The sequence below is a fragment of the Arachis ipaensis genome, chromosome B5 (genome assembly GCF_059453495.1).
Source record: "Arachis ipaensis isolate K30076 ecotype BB chromosome B5, ASM5945349v1, whole genome shotgun sequence".
Classification (NCBI taxonomy): domain Eukaryota; kingdom Viridiplantae; phylum Streptophyta; class Magnoliopsida; order Fabales; family Fabaceae; genus Arachis; species Arachis ipaensis.
The window spans coordinates 82,227,537-82,249,012 of record NC_142440.1 but is presented as its reverse complement, the minus strand read 5'-3'; the positions used below and the strand labels follow the sequence as shown (position 1 = coordinate 82,249,012).

General features: G+C 40.7%; 1 protein-coding gene and 1 non-coding gene across 2 annotated transcripts; both read left to right on the top strand.

Annotated features, from left to right (window-relative positions):
- Positions 1-1,464: 1,464 nt before the first annotated feature.
- On the top strand, positions 1,465-20,232 carry LOC148564777 (uncharacterized). Its single transcript, XM_088487087.1, has 3 exons — positions 1,465-1,877; positions 1,983-2,961; positions 19,600-20,232. Exons 1-3 carry the CDS (start codon positions 1,465-1,467, stop codon positions 20,230-20,232), a joined length of 2,025 nt encoding a protein of 674 aa, XP_088343213.1.
- LOC148564778 (small nucleolar RNA R71) lies at positions 15,864-15,967 on the top strand. The gene has a single exon (XR_015884335.1). It is a non-coding gene; the product is annotated as a small nucleolar RNA R71 (small nucleolar RNA).
- Positions 20,233-21,476: the final 1,244 nt, after the last annotated feature.

Below are 21,476 nucleotides of genomic sequence, written 5' to 3'. Positions count from 1 at the left end.
GAGTGAGTATTGAAAGTTTCATCATTTTAGTTTCCTTCAATTATGATAAGAATTGATTGTTGCTTCACTTAGTTAACCTCCTAACAATGGAGGAAAGTCAAGTGAGGGTAACTAACTTGAGTCACAAGTCCTAGTCTCACCCTAGGAAAGTCTTGCTTTAATGCACTCCAAGTCAATTAGCAACTCTCAATTCATAATCTACAATTGATATCCACTATTCAAGTGTCTCCAATAACTCATCCCCTAAGCCAAGTAAGGGAAATCTACTCCATAGCTAAGGTTGTCATTATCACAAACAATTGGTAGGCAATCATAGGAGGCATGATGTAATTGAGAGAAGGAAACTGAAATAAAGCTATCTAATCCAAACAATCATCAACAATCAAGGAATTGAATGAAATTCCACAATTCATTAATCCAAATTCAAGGTAACAAAGTCAAACAAATATAGATCTAAGAGATTGAATCAAAAGAGTATCAATCAAGAGTAGAAGAAGAGTGGATCTACAATTTGTATCAAAACAAAAGTGAACTAGCAATGGATCTTACCAAGGAATCACAAGAGAAATGCAATGGAGGAAGTAAAATCTTAGAGAGAAGTTAGAGTTTCTCTCTCTAAAAACCAAATGTAACTAACTCTCTAAAATATCTATAATTATGACTAATTGTCCTAACACTCCTAATCCTTGGTCTACTTAAGCTTTTTCCTCCAAAATTCTGCTCCAAAACAGGGCCTGGGACCCCCTGAAATCGCTGGGCACATTTTCCTTTTAAAAAATCACGTGCGCACATCGGCGCGTACGCGCACTGCACATGTATTCTTACCTGGGGTCTTCTGCGATCTGCGCATAGGCGCATAGTGCGCGCACACGTCCAATGACTTGTGGCCCAGCCACATAAGCACGCCGGCTCCTCGCTCGGCTCTATTGCATTGGCTCTGGGTGTATGCATGCGTGCACATGCCCAAGTTCCAAAATTTGCTTTATTCCATGCTCCCTCTATTCATGCATGCTTCCTTCACTCCTCTCAGCCATTTTTCCCTGTAACTTCTGAAACCACTTAACAAACGGATCAAGGCATCGAATGGTAATAGAGGAGGATTACACTATGTCAATTTTGATGCAAAAGAAGCATATTTTCATCTATAAAGCAAAGTTGGGAAAGGAACACAAAATCATGCAGTTTTATATGAATAAGTGTGGAAGGTCATTGATAAAACTCTCAAAATCTGCACATGATAAACCCTAAAAACGGGGTTTATCAGGGAGCCATCCCGGAAAGTGTGTTGATCTGGGCCCTTGCTTAGTCTCTTGTATCATTCACGGAGTTCAATTCATTGATTGTATATGTGACCTTGGTGCATGCGTTAGCATTATGCCTCTTTCTGTTTATCATATATTGAAGCTCCTACCGTTGAAGCGGTCGGTGGCTAGGTTTGTCTTGGCGAACAAGAGCATAATAACTATGACGGGTATTGCGGAAGATGTGTTGGTCAACATAAAGGATTTGGTATTTCCAATTGATTTTCATATCCTTGAGATGCCACCAAGTGAATCCGAAAGGACATCATCTATCCTACTTGGGAGGCCGTTTCTGAGGACCTCTAGATTCAAGTTGGATGCCTATTCGGGAACCTACTCATTCGAGATAGATGGGAGAGTTGTAAGTTGTAGCTTAGAAGAAGCAATGAAGTACCCACTGGAGAACCATTCCATATTTTGGTGTGACTTAATTGATAATATTGTGGCCAAAGTGCATTATGCTAAGCTAGATGAGAAACATATGATTGAAGAAGACAGTGAAGACCCAAGTGAAGAAATTCAAGTGTCGAGTCAAGAGAAAAAGTTAGAATTGAATCCATTACCGCCCCACCTAAAGTACTCATACCTTGATGAAGCCCACAAATTCCCAGTGATTATAGCAAGGGAACTAAATCCTCAATAAGAAGAGAAGTTGCTATGTGTTTTGAGAAAAAACAAAAGGGCAATAGGGTGGAGCTTGGCGGATCTAGTAGAGATAAGTCCCCAAGTGTGTGAGCACTGGATCTTCTTAGAAGAAGAAGCTAGACCTGTTAGACAACCTCAAAGACGATTGAATCCTACCATTCTAGAGGTTGTCAAGAAGGAGGTAACCCGGTTACTCGAGGCGGACATCATCTACCTTATTTCGGATAGCGAATGGGTGAGTCCCAATCAAGATGTGCCAAAGAAATCCGGGGTAACCACAATCAAGAATGAAAGCGGGGAGCTTACAGCAACAAGGGTGCAAAACTCTTGGCGGGTATGCATAGACTACCGAAGGTTGAACACGGCCACTAGAAAGGATCATTTTCCACTTCCGTTTATCGATCAAATGCTCGATCGATTATCTGGTAAATCTCATTATTGCTTTTTAGATGGCTATTCGGTGTACTTCCAAATACACATTGCTCTAGAGGACCAAGAAAAAACAACATTTACTTGCCCCTTTGGAACTTATGCCTACAAGCGTATGCCATTTGGCCTATGCAATGCACCGGTAACTTTCCAAAGGTGCATGATGAGCATATTTGTAGATTTTCTAGAGCAATGCATGGAGGTATTCATGGATGACTTCACGGTATATGGTGATTCTTTTTATTATTGCTTGGATAACCTTGAAAAGGTTTTGGAAAGATGTACTAAATCTAATCTTGTCTTGAATTTTGAGAAGTGTCATTTCATGGTTAGGCAAGGCATTATTTTAGGACATATTATTTCCAAAGATGGTATTTCTGTGGATCCGGCAAAGATCAATGTTATATCTAGCTTGCCTTACCCCTCTTCCGAGAGGGAAGTTCATTCATTCCTTGGACATGCAGGATTTTATCGAAGATTTATAAACGACTTTAGTAAGGTAGCATTGCCTCTATCAAGACTATTGCAAAAGGACGTTGCGTTTGACCTAAGCAAGGAGTGCATGGAGGCTTTTAACAAGCTCAAGGTAGCATTGACCCAAGCTCTGATGACTTGCATCATCTACCCTTCTTTCTTGCATAAAGAGGACCATAAAAGAGCATAAATCTCATTTGATCATTGCAATTCATGCATTATTTGAAGAATATTATGGTACATTACTTTGAGATGAGTTGTGCTGAATTACAGGTGAAAAAGACATAAAAAATGGGAAGAAAGCAACAAAGAAGCTGGGCGTGTGAAACTGACGTGCCACTTAGAGCAAACGCCACAAAAATGCATTGGCGCGGCACGCCAGGAGCTAGGCGTGGCATGCCAGTACTGAAATCTAGAAGGAAGTCTCGAGCATTCACATGGGCGTGGCTCGCCAGGGATTGGGCGTGGCACGCTAGTACAAAGTTCCAGGGAGCAGCAATAGAGGACACTAAAGGGGCGTGGCACGCCAGGTTAGGCGTGGCACGCTTAGCCCATCACCTACTATGGGCGTGCCACTTGAGCCAAGGGGCGTGGCACGTTAGCTCATCACTCCAGGAGGAACCATCACTATGGCATGCCACTAGGTATCGAAGGCATGGCATGCCAGCTCCAAAAAGTCACTTAGGCGTGCCACTTGAGGAACCAGACGTGGCACGCCAAGCTTGAGAAGTCCACAATTGTATGGGCGTGTCACTTGAGCAGCATGGCATGGCACGCTGGTACTAAATCCCAGAGAAGGGGGCTGAAGGCCAATGAGGTATGGGCGTGGCACTTGAGGTTGAAAGCGTGGCACGCCAAGCTCTCAATTTCACTTAGGCGTGCCACTTGAGCGACCAGGCGTGGCACGCCAATGCACAAAGAGGCCAAAGAAAGGGCTGGGCGTGCCACTTGGTATCGAAGACGTGGCACGCCAGTCCAAGAATCTCACTATGGCGTGCCACTTGAGTGCTGAGCGTGGCACGCCAGCTACTGGAACAAAGGCAAGATCATGGGCGTGGCACGCTGGTGCAAGTTCCAGAAAGGATGAAGGAGGCCAAATACATGGGCGTGCCACTTGGTGTCGAGGGTGTGGCACGCCATTCACTATTCCTCACTTAGGCGTGCCACTTGAACACCAGGCATGGCACGCCAGTGTCATTCAAGAAGCAAAAGCCATTGGGGTGTGCCACTTGAGTTCGTGGCGTGGCACGCCAAACAAAAGAATCACTTGCTTACAAAGGGCATGGCATGCCAGACCTTGGGCGTGCCATGCTAGTTCAACTTTCCAGAGAGCTTGTTCAAGCGTGCAGCAAGGGCGTGGCATGCCAGACCCTGGGCGTGCCATGCTAGTCCAAGTCTCCAGAGGCAAGAAGAAAAGGAAAGAGGCTAGGGCGTGCCACTTGAGCTCGAAGGCGTGGCACGCTAGGGATGTTATTAAAGAAGAGCGTGCCACTTGAGGGACTGGGTGTGGCACGCCAAGCCAGAATTAGAAGAGCACATAGCATGCCACTGAAGCGCCAGCCACACGCCAGCTGGGAAGTCACGCTTATTGAGTTCTTTTCCCTCCAAATTATAATTTTCCTTTTTCACTTTTGTAATTCTTTTATTTTGAGAGCTAGGAGTAGTATAAATACCCCCAAGAAGTACTGGAAAAGGGGGTTAAGCAATTAGGGAGACTAGTTTTAGATTCACTTTTACACTTCATCATCTTCTTTAATCTTGAGTACTTTTCTTTGAGCTATGAGTATCTAAATTCCCTCTCATTGAGAGAGGGAGCTCTGTTGTACTTGATGGATTAATGAAAGTGAAATTCTTCTTCTCTTCATCTTCTCTTTGATTTGCTAGAAGGAATTTCGTTTTTAATGCTTAGTGTTCAATTATCTTGGAAAAGAGATTGAATGCAAAATGGGTTTCATGGGAACCTTGGGAAAGGAAACATGAAACCATGCTTGAAATCTCTTCTCACACTTGAGTAGGATCTAGGTTTTGGTGTTTGGATATGGTGACATATAATCCTCCCTCTACTTGGACCTATGATGATGTGTGGTGTAATCAGGGACCAATCATATCTCTCTTCATGAACAATTAGACCAAAGAATTGGCTATTGATCAAGATCTGAGAGATTGAGTCACCAAGGAATTGGGGCTCAATCAATCATGATTGCCAAGAGGTCAATGAGTTGCATGATTGAAGAGGATAAAAGCTGAAATTAATCCAAAGAGACAACATCTCCTTATCTCAATGAATTTCCCCATTCTTATCTATCACTTTCTTTATAGCTTGTTTTTACATTCTGCAATTCCCCATTCCCATTTACAATTGAGTCATTTATGATTCTGCCATTTTTATTCTGCCATTTACATTTCTGCATTTTATTGCTTTCCTTTACAATTTAGCCATGACGAGGCCAAAATTAGCCGATTAAGAAATTAATATAGAAATAACGTTGCGAGTACAGTTCTTAACCAGCAAAAATCTTCTTATCAATTTAAAAAAGGTTGTCACAAATTTTAGAAATAAAAATACTGGGAGTATGAGTCCCAGGTCGTCTCCCAACGAGTTGCAAGAAAGAGTGCTATTTTATTAACTATAATTTTTCTGAAGTTTTTTTTTAATGTTGGATAATAATGAGCAATTGATTAATTATAAATCAGAGCAATAAAAATATATTAAGAATAATTTTTGATATTCTAAATAAAAAAGCCTTGATTGGGGGAATGATTAATTGGAAGTGCTATCCTTGTTGGAATCTTCTCAAATATAGTGTAAAGAGGTTGTTCTTTTCACATAGTTAACCCTTACTATATAAAGGAAAGTCAAGTGATCGAGCTAACTCTTACCTGCAAATCCTAGTCCTCTCCCTTGGGAAGGTCTAGCATTTGTAGGTACAGAATTAGCCAACAACGTCCAATTTAACTAGGCACTTGAGCATTCCAACTCAAGTGTCTCCTCTTAATCAACCCCATGCAAGTAGAAAATCTACTCCATTGACATGGAATTAATACTCATAAAAATATAAGAAGACATAATTAAACGAAATAAAATAGAAACTTAAAATTAATTAAAAATAAAAATAACTTTATATATTAATAAACTCAAAATGTAACATACTTATTTGAATAGAGTCAATGATCAAATGAAAAGAGTAAAGGAATAAGGAAATAAACTAAAGTAGTGTCTTCACGGAGGTAATAGCTCTTCAACATCCAAAAATCCAAAGCAAAAGCATAAACTATCAATGTGACACTAATCCAAATTCAGATCTAAAACTAAAGTAATCCTAATGTGATGAATTTGAATCTCTGTGTGTGTCTATCGGTCTCTCCTCTGAGTTTCTATACGTTCCCTAGCTTTAGTCCATGTTTTTGGGCCAAATACTAGGTCAAAATGCGGCCCAAAATGCCCGCAGCGTATTCTGTTATTTTTGCAGATCGCGCAGGTCACGCGTACGCGTCATCCACGCGTTCGCGTCGCTGCGACTTCTCCATTTCGCGCGTTCACGTGGGCCATGCGCTCGCGTCATTGCTCGCTGGTCATCTCCTTAGTTTCTTGTGTTCCTTCCATTTTTGCAAGCCTCCTCTCCAATTTCCAAGTCATTCATGTCCTATGAAGCCTGAAACACTTAACACACAGATCACGGCATCGAATGGGATAAAGGAGAATTAAAATACATAATTAAAATTCTCTAGGAAGCAAGTTTTCAATCATAAACAATTTTGGAAAGGAATTGTAAATACATGCTAATCATATGAATAAGTGGGTAAAGATTTGATAGAACTACTCAATTAATCACAATATAAATCTTAAAATAATGGTTTATCAACCTCCCCACACTTAAACATTAGCATGTCCTCATGTTTAGTTGAAGGAGATAAAATAAACGAGTAGGGAAATACAAAAGTCATGAAATGCAATGCAACCTATATATATAAATGCAACTATATGATTCATGTCTACTTGGCTAAAAGTAAATAAGCTCTACAAGACAAACATAAATTGGATCTCACTAATTTAATTTATATAGCAAAAACAGATAACATTGTAAGAAGACAGCTCATGAAAGCAGGGAACATAGAATTAAGCACTGAACCCTCACTGATGGTGTATATGCACTCTATTCTCTCAAGTGTATAGGGTAATCACTCTACTCTTCTCTAATCATGCTTTCTAAATTTTGTTTTTCACCTAACCAATCAACAATATTTAATGTACCAATGCAAACATCATGAGGTCTTTTCAAGGTTGTAATGGGGCTAAGGTAAGGGTAAGGGTATATATATGGCTAAGTAAGCTATAAATTGAATCTTTGACTAATCTAAGCTCTTATCCAGTGTACATCTACTCTGCATAACTCTAGAATCATGCCTAGCTATCCAAAATTTTCACTTCTGCATTACATACTCATGTATTAACTTTTTCCTTTTAACTTGTATCACATATGCATTGATCTTTTTATTAGCTTAATATTCGGGTAATTTTGTCCCCTTATTTAAGTACTTAATTATTACTTATATATGGATATATATATATATATATATATATATATATATATATATATATATATATATATATATATATATATATATATATATATTAACTAGGAAAATAAACATAACTTATCAATGCACATGGATTTTTAATTTTTATAGGTTCACATGAGTAGGTACCCAAATTCCTATTATTTTATCATGACACATTCTCTTATTAACCCTTGTTCTCACAATTTTTCCATACTTAATTAACACATAATTTCTTTCTTAAGCTATCCAAAGATTCAATTGGGATATTTAATTGTTTTTCTGCTTAAGGCTATTAATGTGGTAAAATATAGAACAAATGGGATTAAAAGGCTCAAAGTGGCTAACAAAGGTAATTTAAAGGGTAGGCTTATTTGGGATAAGTGAGCTAGAATCAAATAATGGCCCCAATCATATGCATGCATATAACACATTAAACATTGGACATATAGGATGAAACAAAATAAAGGTTACAATCATAGAGAAGTAAACACACAAGAATAAAATATTTATGGTTAAATAATGTAACCATATAATTAAGCTTAAATCTCACAGGTTGTGTGTTCTTAGCTTTTTAAACTATGATCCAATTGTAACTTCTAACAAGTTTAACACAAAAGATTTATTTTAAATTAGTGAAATTTTTCAAAAATAGGGTCTTAGAAGAAACTTATTATTTTCAATCAAGTAGAACATGCATGCAAATAAAAGAAACTACCTCCGGAAGTCAGGTATTGACCGACCTCCCCACACTTAAAGCTTTGCACCGTCCTCGGTGCCATCTGTCAGGAACAAAGGGGGGCTGGTAGCAGCATCACCACTATCGGGATCGTCATGGCTCCCTGTGCTGGTATATGAAGTGGAGTCCAGGGTGTCTGAGTCTTCTCTAGGTGGTTGGTTACCAACAAGTAGCTCTTTGAGGTATGTAAATCTGCACTTGTTACGGCTCTCTCTCTGCTTTCCTTTGCATTCAAGCGGGTCTTATCTCTCAAGTATCTGGTTGAGCAATTGGTTTGTTGAAGGTGCTTGTAGTGTTGAAGAAGAAGGAATATCTTGTGCCTGTTCTGTGTTTCGGTTGATAGTTGCTGCTGGAGGTCTGATATACTTCCTGTTAGGAACATACTGATCCTCTCATGGAATCATGGCTTTGGTATCCCCAGCTCTATATGAGACTCTGGCTGCTGAGACGAGATCTGAAACCAAGACAGGGAAAGGTAAGTTGCCCGTAATTTGTACATGTCCCATAGCATGCCAAATGTGTCTTGGTAAATTGAGGTGCTGGTTTGTAAGGATACACCAGAGTAAAACAGCCATGTCTGCAGTGAAGGAGGACTCGTGAGTGCTCGGAAAAATGTAATGGGACATGATTTGTACCCATACTCGAGCCTCCAAGGTGAGTGCTGAAGCCGATATCCCTTTAGGACGGGATCGATGGTATCCGTAGATCCATATGGTGCCAAGTTGTGCGATGACTCTGAGAATGGCGTCCCAGTTAAATTGATATGTCTGGTGCTTGAATGAGGCTTCTTGGAATGCGTCCAATCCTTCTGGAGCAGGGGGAAGATTTAAAGCTTGTTGACTGGCTTCTTTAGTTATGGGGACTTGCTTCTGACGGACATACACGGACTGCATGGTTGGGATGTGCAAATTGGAGTAGAGTTCTACTACCCATGATAGATTAACCTGCCGTGGCTATCTTCATAGGAATTCCCATTGTCTTCGCTCAATGCGGGGCTCAACAAGTTTAGAAATGTTGGTAGGGAGGATAAGAAGGTGCTCATTGTTATAATTCCTTCTTGCCAGGATGGGAAACATCTGCTCACAGTAGCGGTTAGTGAACTGCACAGTGTCCTTTGCTGGGAAGGCTTTCTCTTTTTCATCGACCTTGATGATCCTCTTGATTCTTTTTGTTGAAGGTTTCACCGCTGTTGAAGATGGCTCTGCCACTAATGCTCTTTTTGTTCCTCTCCTTGCTGGTGGTTTGAGAGTAGCTTTCTCTTTACCTTTCTTGGTGGCCATCCTGAAAAAGGAAAAAGAAAGTAATATGTAAAGCCAAGGGTTCGAGCAAGGGAGCGAACGTTATGGGTGGTAATCCATGCATGGTAAAAAGGATGTTGTTAACACATGGTCTAGATTACATGTGAAAAGTTCATCAAAGGTAATATAGTAAGTGCATGTGATGGCAATTAAATGCAAGATGTTTATTGGCATGCTGGCAAAGGCATGAGTAGCATAGATCAAGCATTCAATGTCCAAGTTAGATTACCAAGTCATTCAAACTAGCAACCTGTTTGTATTGACAATTATATTTGATTAATAAAATATACAAGGTTTTTGTGAAAAACAGGCATTAAAGTAGTAACATAGAATAAATTAAATAGTGCACAATGCCATACGGGCTTTTTCACAAATACTTGGCATGCATGTTGAATATGTCATGGAAAGTAATAAATTGAACATGCAAGCAACCCTTATGAAAAGTGATATATAATTGTCAAACAATTCCACAATAATTTACAAGCAAAATATAAAAGATAATAATCACCTAGTTAAATTTCTAACACCAATTAAAGGAATAAAAAGAAAAGAAAAGAAGTGAAAATATGGATAATGAAGGTGAAAAGAAAAAAATTAAAACATAAATTAATAAGGGAAAGTAAAAAGTAAAGAAAGAAAGAAAGGAACCTTGATAATGGTTGTGAAAAATAAGGGAGGAGAAAGTAAAAAGTGAGATTGAGTAGAGAAAGAAGAAGGGGGAAGAAAGAAATAATAAAGGAAAAGAAAAATTAGGATTTGGGGAAGAAAAGATAAGATATTTTGGCTGATCTGGATATTCTGTGCGCCGCATGTGATGCGGACGCGTGGGTCACGCGGTCGCGTGGTGTGTGATGTTTTTCAAGTGACGCGAACGCGTTGGTCACGTGGTCGCGTGACTTGATTTGTCCGAATGGCGCGAGAGCAGCGACGCGTTCGCGCAACTCTCTGTCTCAAACTTATTTTGCCAAAATATTTGAGTGACGCGATCGCGTGGTTAACGCGATCACGTGAATGGCCGTGTTTGGAGGACTACGCGGCCGCGTGGCAAGGCTGGTGCTTCCAGCACCATTCCAGCCTTACTCCATCATAACTCTCTGCCATATACCTCTTTTACGTCGATTTTTAGGGTCACGCGTTCGCGTAGTTGACGCGGATGCGTGGGAGGCCATTTTCCAAACGACGCGGACGCGTCATTGATGTGGTCACGTGGGCATGGTTGTGCCTAAGGCACGTCTCCAGCGACGCTTTTGCGTGACTCTCTTTCCAATTCTCTTTTCTTCAAAACGCACTGGTGACGCGGATGCGTCAGAGATGCTGCCGCGTCGCGTGGTTTTTTTTTTTTTTGAATATACAGAATGCTAATGTAAACTATATGCAGCTATATGCATGGATGATGAGAAGATTCATTAACATCGGAAAAATAAAATAAAGTGAAAATAAAGCTAAGACTGAAACGGAATGATCATACCAAGGTGGGTTGTCTCCCACCTAGCACTTTGCTTTTACGTCCTTAAGTTGGACGCTCTTTATGCTCATTCTGCCTCTGTTGGTGGGTCTTCCAAGAGGAAGACCTCTAGTTCTTTTTGATTCTTCATCTTTTCACCATGATAAAGCTTCAGGCGATGTCTATTGACCTTCAGAAATTTGGAGCTAGTAGGATGACGTAGGTGAAAAACTCCGTATGGCTCTGCCTTTTCTACTCTATAGGGGCCTTCCCATCTTGATCTCAGTTTACCTGGAATAAGCCTCAGTCTGGAGTTATAAAGAAGAACTAACTCCCTTGGTCTAAATTCTCTCCTTTTTATATGCTTGTCATGGACAACCTCCATCTTTTCTTTGTATCTCCTAGAGTTATCATATGCTTCTAGGCGAAGGTTTTCCAGCTCTGCTAATTGCAGCTTTCTTTCAGCACTAGCTTCCTCAAAATTCATGTTGCACTCCCTCACAGCCGAGAAAGCCTTGTGTTCCACCTCTACTGGAAGGTGGCAAGCCTTTCCGTATACCAGGCGAAAGGGGCTCATCCCAATGGGTGTCTTGTATGCAGTTCTATAAGCCCAGGGTGCGTCTTGTAGCCTGGCACTCCAGTCCTTCCTATGAGGTGTTACTATCTTTTCCAGAATATGTTTAATCTCTCTGTTAGAGACTTCTGCTTGCCCATTGGTTTGGGGATGGTAAGCTGTTGCTACTTTGTGAATTATCTCATGCTTCTTCAATAATCCGGTTAGTCTCCTGTTACACAAGTGGGTGCCTTGATTGCTCACGATTGCTTGTGGTGATCCAAAGTGACAAATAATATGGTTTCTAACAAAGGAAACAACAGTTTTAGCATCATCAGTACCAGTAGAAATTTCTTCCACCCATTTAGAAACATAATCTACAGCTAAAAGTATATAAAAGTAACCATTAGAATTTAGAAATCGACCCATGAAGTCAATGCCCCAAACATAAAAAATTTCACAGAAAAGCATAATCTGTTGAGGCATTTCATCCCTCTTGGATATATTACCAAACCTTTGGCATGGATAAGAAGATTTACAAAATACAGCAGCATCTTTAAAAAGAGTAGGCCACCAGAATCCACAGTCTCGGATTTTTCTAGCTGTTCTTTGAGGGCCAAAATGTCCTCCACTCTCAGATGAGTTGCAGGCCTCTAAAATAGACTGGAATTCTGATTGAGGCACACACCATCTAATTACCTGGTCAGCACCACATGTCTATAAATATGGATCATCCCATATATAATATTTTGACTCACTTTTCAGCTTGTCTCTTTGATGCTTAGTAAAATTTGGAGGAAAAGTGTGGCTAACTAGATAATTAGTTACATGTGCATACCAAGGAACTACTTCAGATACTGCATGTAAGCTATCAAATGGGAAATTATCATTTATAGGAGTGGAGTCATTCTTAATGTTCTCAAGGCGACTCAAGTGGTCTGCCACTAAATTCTGGTTACCACTCCTATCTTTAATTTCTAAATCGAATTCTTGCAGCAGCAGTATCCAATGTATTAGCCTTGGTTTGGACTCCTTTTTAGCTAGTAAATATTTTACAGTTGCATGATCTGAGTACACTACTACCTTAGCACCAAGTAAATAGGCTCAGAATTTATCCAGAGCAAAAACAATAGCTAAAAGCTCTTTTTCAGTAGTAGTGTAATTAGATTGAGCAGCATCTAAAGTTTAAGATGCATAAGCGATTACAAAAGGATCATTAACTTTGCGCTGAGCCAGCGCCGCTCCTACTGCATGGTTGGAAGCATCACACATTATTTCAAATGGCTGGCTCCAGTCTGGTCCTCTTACTATTGGAGCTTGAGTCACGGCAATTGTCAGCTTATCAAACGCCTGTATACAATCCTCACCGAACTCGAACTCAATTTCCTTCTGCAGCAATCTGGATAAAGGCAATGCTACCTTACTGAAGTCTTTAATGAATCTCTTGTAAAAACCTACGTGGCCAAGGAACGAACGGACTTCCCTCACGGATGAGGGGTAAGGTAAACTAGAAATAACATCCACCTTTGCTGGATCTACAGAAATGCCAGTATTAGACACCACATGTCCTAGTACAATTCCTTGTTTCACCATAAAGTGATATTTTTCAAAATTTAATACGAGATTTGTACTAACACACCTGTCTAATACTCGAGATAAACTATCCAGGCAAAGGCTAAATGAATCACCATATACGCTAAAATCATCCATAAAAACTTCCATACAGTTCTCAATCAGATCAGAGAAAAGACTCATCATGCATCTTTGGAAAGTAGCAGGTGCATTACATAAGCCAAAAGGCATTCTTTTATAAGCATACGTTCCAAAGGGACATGTAAAAATGGTCTTCTCCTGATCGTCAGGAGCTATGTGAATCTGGAAATAGCCTGTATAACCATCTAAAAAGCAATAATGGGATTTACCTGATAGGCGATCAAGCATTTGATCAATGAATGGCAAGGGGTAGTGATCCTTGCGAGTGGCTTGGTTGAGACGCCTATAGTCAATGCAAACTCTCCATGAATTATGCACTCTAGTTGTCAGGAGTGCTCCGTGCTCATTTCTTACTGTTGTGACTCCAGACTTCTTGCGCACCACTTGTACTGGACTGACCCATTCACTGTTTGAGATGGGGTAAATGATATATGCTTCAAGTAGTCTGATTACTTCTTTCTTGACAACTTCTAAGATGGTGGGATTCAATCTTCTTTGAGGTTGACAGACAGGCTCTGCTCCCTATTCTAGGAATATTCTGTATTCACAAACTTGAGGGCTAATGCCTACTATATCTGCCAAGCTACATCCAATTGCTTTCTTATATTTTCTCAGCACACTGAGTAGTTGTTCTTCTTGTTGGGAGGTAAGTTCCTTTGCAATGATAACTGGAAACTTCTGCTTGTCCTCAAGGTAAGCATACTTGAGGTGTGGATGGAGGGGCTTTAATTCTAATTGTTGCTCATAGCTAGGCTCTGGATCATCCGGGGCTGGTGATAATGGTAAAGTGTTCTCATTGTTTTCAGAAAGTGTCCCCACACTTGGACCTTGCTCCATGTACTTCACTTCCATTTCTTTCTGGTGAACTTCAGCTACAGTTTCATCAATAATATCACATTGGAAGATTGAATGATCTTCCGGAGGATGCTTCATAGCTTCATTTAAACTGAAACTCACTATTCTGCCATCCATCTCAAAGGAGTAAGTTCCTGAAAATGCATCCAGCTTGAACTTTGAAGTCTTCAGGAATGGTCTTCCAAGCAGGATTGATGATGGTCTCCCCGAGTCATTAGGGGGCATTTCCAGGATGTAGAAATCCATGGGGAATGTGAGCCCCTTAATGCTCACTAATACATCTTTAGCAATTCCAATGACTATAATAATGCTTTTATCTGCTAACACAAAACGAGCTGCCGACCTTTTTAAAGGAGGGAGCCTCAAAGTATCATATATAGAAAATGGCATTATACTAACACATGCTCCTAAATCAGACATGCAGTCAGAAAAATTTACACCTCAAATGGCACAGTTAACCATACATGGACCTGGATCACTACATTTTTCAGGTATATTTTCCATTAAAGCAGATATAGAACTACCTAAAGGAATAGTTTCTAATTCATTGATCTTATCTTTATGTATGCACAAATCCTTTAGAAACTTTGCGTATTTAGGTACCTGTTGAATAACATAAAAAAGGGGAACAGTTACCTCGACCTTTTTGAATATTTCTACCATTTTGGGGTCAAGTTCCATACGCTTTCTGGGCTTCCTTATAAGTTGTGGAAATGGAATAGGAATGGTGCTCTGTACAGCTTCTGCATCCTTTGGTGTTTCATTCTGTGGTTGAACTGCTTCTTCTTCAACTATGTCTTGTATGTCCTCTTCCTCTTCAGCATCTTCCACTTCCACAACATCCTCTGATGGCACGTTTCCTGGTGGGCTTGGCTCCTCATGGTTCCTTTCCTGTAGTGTGGTTTCGGACCTTAGAGTGATGGCATTGATGCCATCCTTGGGATTGGGCAGTGGTTGAGAAGGAATTCTACTGGAGTTTGAAGGTTGATGTGTGGAATTAAGTGAGGAATCCATCTAGGAGACGAGAGGTTGTAAAGTGGCAGTCAAGCCATTTAGACTAGAGTTCAGTTGAGCCTGCATGTCTTGTTGTCCTTGCGCAAGAGAACGGAGCATCTCGTCATTTGATGAGGAATTAGAATAAGTGATCTGAGGAACTTGTTGGTTGTGCTGGGTTCCTTGTGATTGTCTTAGGTGAGGTGCTTTGTAAGGTTGATTCTGATTCTGCTGTCTGTTATTGTTATTATTATTCCACCTCTGGTTTTCATTGTTGTCTCTACCTCCTCTGTTACAGTTATCCTTCCAGCTATGGTTAGAATTATCTCCTTAACCTTGGTTGGAGTTGTCCTACCATCCATGGTTATAGTTGCCACCTTGGTTGTAATTACCACCTTGTTGATTGTATCCTTGATTCGAGCAATCATAGAAGTTGTGAGTGGCTACCACAGTGTTGTCTTCCTGTTGGAGCTGCGGACATTCATCAGTATAATGACTATAATTAGCACAGAACCCGCATACTCTTTGTGGAACTAACTGTTGGCTTTGTTGTGGTGAAGGCTGAGCTTGTTGTGCCAGTTGTTGATTTAACTACATCTGTTTCAGTAGGTTGGTCATTTCACATATACTATAGTTCAGATCAGTGGTTTTTTTGCTAGAGGAAATTTCTGCAATAGTTTTGGGATGGTTGCGCCTCTGTCTGTGATTCCTAGTGGACTCAGCTAAGTCGCTGATCAGCTGTCATGCTTCATCTGCGGTTTTGTAATTTTTCAAAGAACCATTACTGGCACCTTCCAGTGTAGTCTTATCCTGGGGATTCATGCCTTGAGTGAAGTAGCTGATCAATACTAGTCTATCAATCATGTGATGGGGACATGCGTCCAGGAGATTATTGAAGCGCTCCCATTATTCGTAGAAAGTCTCAGATTCGCCCTGAATAATCATTGAAATCTCCTTCCTCAATCTATCAGTAACTTTAGATGGAAAGTATTTTTCCAAAAATTCTCTTCTAAGTGTATCCCAGTTAGTAACGGTCACTTCAGGCTGAGTATAGTACCACTCCCTTGCCTTTCCTTCAAGAGAAAACGGGAAAGCGGTTAACAGAATAGAAGTTTCATCTGCACCATGACACCTAACAGTAGAACAGGCTGTCTGGAAATCCCTAAGGTGCTTGATAGGCTCTTGAGCAGGTAAGCCATGAAACTTGGGCATCAAGTTGATCAGTGCGGTCTTTAGTTCAAAATCTGCAGCTACGGTCGGGTGATGCACTTGATACGGCTGCAGTGTAAAATCTGGGGCTCCAGCTTCCTGGAGGGTAATTCTCCTAGGTGCTGCCATGGTATCTGCACGTGAATCAACTGAATCAGTAGTAAAGGAGCTTATTTCGCTCTCAGATGGCGGTTCAGATTCGCCCTCAGATGAGACTGGTGAATCGATAATAATCACTTCACCACCCTCAGAGGCTAACTGACGTCGAGTTCATCTAATATGTGAAAGAGTTCTTTCAATTTCAGGATCAAATGAGACTAAACTCGGATCAGGCAATGAACGCGTCATTCATTGAGAAAAATAAATAGCTCATGGTAACAGAAATAAAAATAAAATATATACACTAATTAATAATTTAGCACACTATTGCAACTCCCCGGCAACGGCGCCAAAAATTGACGAGGCAGAAATTAGCCGATTAAGAAATTAATATAGAAATAACGTTGCGAGTACAGTTCTTAACCAGCAAAAATCTGCTTATCAATTTAAAAAAGGTTGTCACAAATTTTAGAAATAAAAATAATGGGAGTATGAGTCCCAAGTCGTCTTCCAACGAGTTGCAGGAAAGAGTGCTATTTTATTAACTAGAATTTTTCCAAAGGTTTTTTTTTGAAAGTTGGATAATAATGAGCAATTGATTAATTATAAATCAGAGCAATAAAAATATATTAAGAATAATTTTTGATATTCTAAATAAAAAGGCCTTGATTGGGGGAATGATTAATTGGAAGTTCTATCCTTGTTGGAATCTTCTCAAATGTAGTGTAAAGAGGTTGTTGTTTTCACTTAGTTAACCATTACTAAATAAAGGAAAGTCAAGTGATTGAGCTAACTCTTACCTGCAAATCCTAGTCCTCTCCCTTGGGAAGGTCTAGCATTAGTAAGTACAGAATTAGCCAACAACGTCCAATTTAACTAGGCACTTGAGCATTCCAACTCAAGTGTCTCCTCTTAATCAACCCCCATGTCAAGTAGAAAATCTACTCCATTGACATGGAATTAATACTCATAAAAATATAAGAAGACATAATTAAACGAAATAAAATAGAAACTTAAAATTAATTAAAAATAAAAATAACTTTATATATTATTAAACTCAAAATGTAACATACTTATTTGAATAGAGTCAATAATCAACTGAAAAGAGTAAAGGAATAAGGAAACAAACTAAAGTAGTGTCTTCACGGAAGTAATGGCTCTTCAACATCCAAAAATCCAAAGCAAAAGCATAAACTATCAATGTGACACTAATCTAAATTCATATCTAAAACTAAAGTAATCCTAATGTGATGAATCTGAATCTCTGTGTGTGTCTATCGGTCTCTCCTCTGAGTTTCTGTACGTTCCCTAGCTTTAGTCTGTGTTTTTGGGCCAAATACTAGGTCAAAATGCGGCCCAAAATGCCCGCAGCATATTTTGTTATTTTTTCAGATTGCGCAGGTCACGCGTACGCATCGTCCATGCGTTCGCGTCATTCAGTGATTTTCCTTGTCACGCGTTTGCGTTGTTTATGCGTTCGCGTCATTCGTGCAGACTCCAATCCACGCGTTTGTGCAGGCACGCGTTTGCGTCGTTGCAACTTCTCCATTTCGCGCGTTCGCTTGGGCCATGCGCTCGCGTCATTGCTCGCTGGTCATCTCCTTAGTTTCTTGTGTTCCTTCCATTTTTGCAAGCCTCCTCTCCAATTTCTAAGTCATACATGCCCTATGAAGCTTGAAACACTTAACACACGGATCACGGCATCGAATGGGATAAAGGAGAATTAAAATACATAATTAAAAGTTTCTAGGAAGCAAGTTTTCAATCATAAACAATTTTGGAAAGGAATTGTAAATACATGCTAATCATATGAATAAGTGGGTAAATATTTGATAAAACCACTCAATTAAACACAATATAAATCATAAAATAATGGTTTATCAAGCCATTTACAATTCTGTCATTTAAAATTCTGTACTCACAATCTATTTATCTGCTTGACTAATTCACCAATTGATTAACATTGCTCAAATTTACCAATCTCTGTGGATACGATCCCACTCCACTGTGGGTTATTACTTGACGATAATTTTGGTGCACTTGCCAGAAGAACTGATTCACCATTTTTTTTGAATGGGGTGTGAATTCAGAGTCATCAAGTTTCCATCGTGCGAGGGCCGGATTGGAGTCGGCCATTCGAGATAATGTGTGATGCTTCAAATTTTGCCGTGGGAGCCGTGTTAGCACAACGCGAGGGTAAGAATTCATATGTCATGTCCTATGCATCAAAAACACTAGATGGAGCCCAATCTAACTACACTACCACCGAAAAAGAACTATTGGCAATAGTTTTTACCTTGGACAAGTTTCGAGCATATCTACTTGGTTCTAAGGTGGTAGTGTACTCGGATCATGCGGCGTTAAAGTATTTGTTGGCTAAGAAGGAATCCAAACCGAGATTGATTAGATGGGTTTTATTATTGCAAGAATTTGACTTGGAAATTAAAGATAGGAGTGGTTCGCAAGACCTAGTGGCGGATCACTTAAGTCGCATTGAACACACCAAAGGCGATACCACTCCTATTAATGATTCTCTTCCCTTTGAGGGCTTGTAAGCAATCTCGGAAGTCATTCCTTGATATGCACCAATTGCAAATTACTCGGAAGTCGTTTCCTCCTAATCTCTCCAAACATCAAAGGGATAAGCTAAAAAGCGAATCCAAATACTATGTGTGGGATGATCCATACCTTTGGAGATATGGAGCGGATCAAGTAATTCGGAGGTGCATTCTACAAACTATTTTGGTGGAGGCTACAAACAATTCGGATCAAGTAATTCGGATCAAGTAATCCATACCTTGGAAGCTTGACATTCCTCCAAAGGAGGAGGCCATTATGGACCTCAAAGAACGGCAAGGAAAATCCTAGATTGTGGATTTTGGTGGCCAACTATTTTCAAAGACTCTTCTCGTTTTTGTAAATCTTGTTCTCAATGCCTTAGATTTGGTAACATCTCCAAGAAGGATGAAATTCCCAACAAACCATGCTATTTTGTGAGATTTTTTATGTGTGGGGTATCGACTTCATCGGGCCATTCCCAAATTCTAATAGTTTTCTCTACATTCTACTAGCCATTGATTATGTGTCCAAAATAGGTGGAAGTGATACCCACCCAGACGGACGATGCTAACGTGGTCCTTTCCTTTGTGAGAAATAACATCATTTGTAGATTTGGGACGCCACGAGCAATTGTGAGCGACCAAGGCTCACATTTTTGCAATAAGAGAAAGGAAGGGCTAATGAAGAAATACGACATCATACATAAAGTGGCTACGGCCTACCACCCATAGACAAACGGCCAAGCAAAGGTTTCCAATCTAGAGATTAAACGCATATTGGAGAGGATTGTGAAGCCCAATAGAAAAGATTGGAGTGCCAAGCTTACCGATGCACTATGGGCATACCGAACGGCATACAAGACACCGATTGGCATGAGCCCCTTTCAGTTGGTCTATGGCAAAGCTTGCCACATACCGGTGGAGATAGATTACAAGGCATATTGGGCCGTCAAGGAATGCAATCCAAGTTTGGGTGGGGCCGGAGTTGAGAGAAAGCTTCAACTAGTGGAATTAGAGTGTTTGAGGTTGGAAGCCTATGAGAACTCGAGACTTTACAAGGAAAAAATGAAAGCCGTGCACGACAAGAAAATAAGAAGAAGAGAATTTAGAGCCGGCGATCTAGTCCTCCTTTACAACTCCGGATTGAGATTCTTGCCCAGAAAACTAAGATCAAAATTGGAAGGCCCATATCGAATGGAGAAAGCGGAACCCTTTGGGGTCTACCATTTGCGCCATCCCTCAAGTCCGGATATCTTCAATGTCAATGGGCACCGTCTCAGGTTGTATCATGGTGAGCAAATGAAGAGCAATAAGGAGATTGAGGTATTCCTCTTGGAAGATGCACCTCTTGGCAAGGAGCAATGAGCTAGTGAAAGTCCAACTTAAGGACATTAAACAAAAGTGTTAGGTGGGAGACACCCCACCGTGGTGAGATCTATCTTTTTACCCCTTTTGTATATAGTTCTTGAATTCTTCATTATTTTTTGACTGCTTAGCTTTAGCATTGTTTGGTTAGATTTGATTGTGGCTGCCTTGGATAAATTGTTCATGAAGACTTGCATTGATTTTTCAATAGATAGATTGATTGTGTGGTAGAAAACAGCCCATCTTTAGGTATTGCATGGAGTTGTGGGTGTTTTTGACCCTTTTGGCTTGTTTGCCCACTGAATTCATGATAAATATGCATTTTTCATGTCCTAAAATAAAATAAAAAGGGAAGGGAGGTGCGCGTGCGCGCACTAGGTGCTAACGCGCCATAGGCCACTCACAACTCCTGGGTCATTTTCCAGAGAGTTGTGCCAATTTTGGACCAACACTGAGCCCCAGGCACAACACGAGTCACGCATGCGTGCACCTGGCGCGTACGCGTCCATGACCCTAATCGCGCAAAGCGCGCGTATGCGCACTAGCCGCGTACGCGCTGATGGTGCCATCTGCCCTCCTGGTTCATTTTCCAGAGAGTTGTGCTAATTTTGGGCTAACACTGTGCCTTACGCCTGACTCGACTCACGCCTGGCGCGCACGCATCCCTCGGACGTTATGTACATCGACGCGTAAGCGCACCGTGCGCATCGCCGTCGATCATGTAAAATACAATTTCTGGTACTTTTTCCTGAGAGTTGAGCCAAAGTTGTGCCCACATTGTGCTGGGGGCACAACTAAGATGCACGCATAAGCGCACCTGACGCTCGCGTGCACAATTGCATATCACCCACTTTACGCGTACGTGCATTAGACGCGTCCGCGCCCCTTCTGTATTTTGCCCCTGCACGCGCACGCGTGCATGGCACGCGCGCGCTGGTCTTGCGACCCAATTACATTGTAGCGCTCCTCTCTTTCAATTTTCTTCCCTCTTCTTACCTTCGTCCTTCTTCTCCACTCTTACTCCCCCTCCTACCACTTCTACCTCCTCTTCTCCGACCTCCACCGGCGGCAATCACCACCTCCGGCGGTCCCACACCTCTCTTTCCCCTCTCCTCTCCCATACTCTTCATTACCTTCTCTCTCACTTACATACTCCATTTCTTCCCCCTCTTCTCAAGGTATTCCTCACTTTTCGTTTATCTTGCTTAGCCCTCTCTTTTCTTTCTTCCTTTCATTAGTTGCAT

Excerpts from the sequence above, each read along its gene's own strand:
- LOC148564777 (XM_088487087.1), top strand. The coding sequence starts at position 1,465 with ATGACGGGTATTGCGGAAGATGTGTTGGTCAACATAAAGGATTTGGTA. Across the intron at positions 1,878-1,982 it reads CCATTACCGCCCCACCTAAA|GGCAATAGGGTGGAGCTTGG; the intron begins GTACTCATACCT and ends AAAAAACAAAAG. Across the intron at positions 2,962-19,599 it reads AGGCTTTTAACAAGCTCAAG|ACAAACGGCCAAGCAAAGGT; the intron begins GTAGCATTGACC and ends TACCACCCATAG.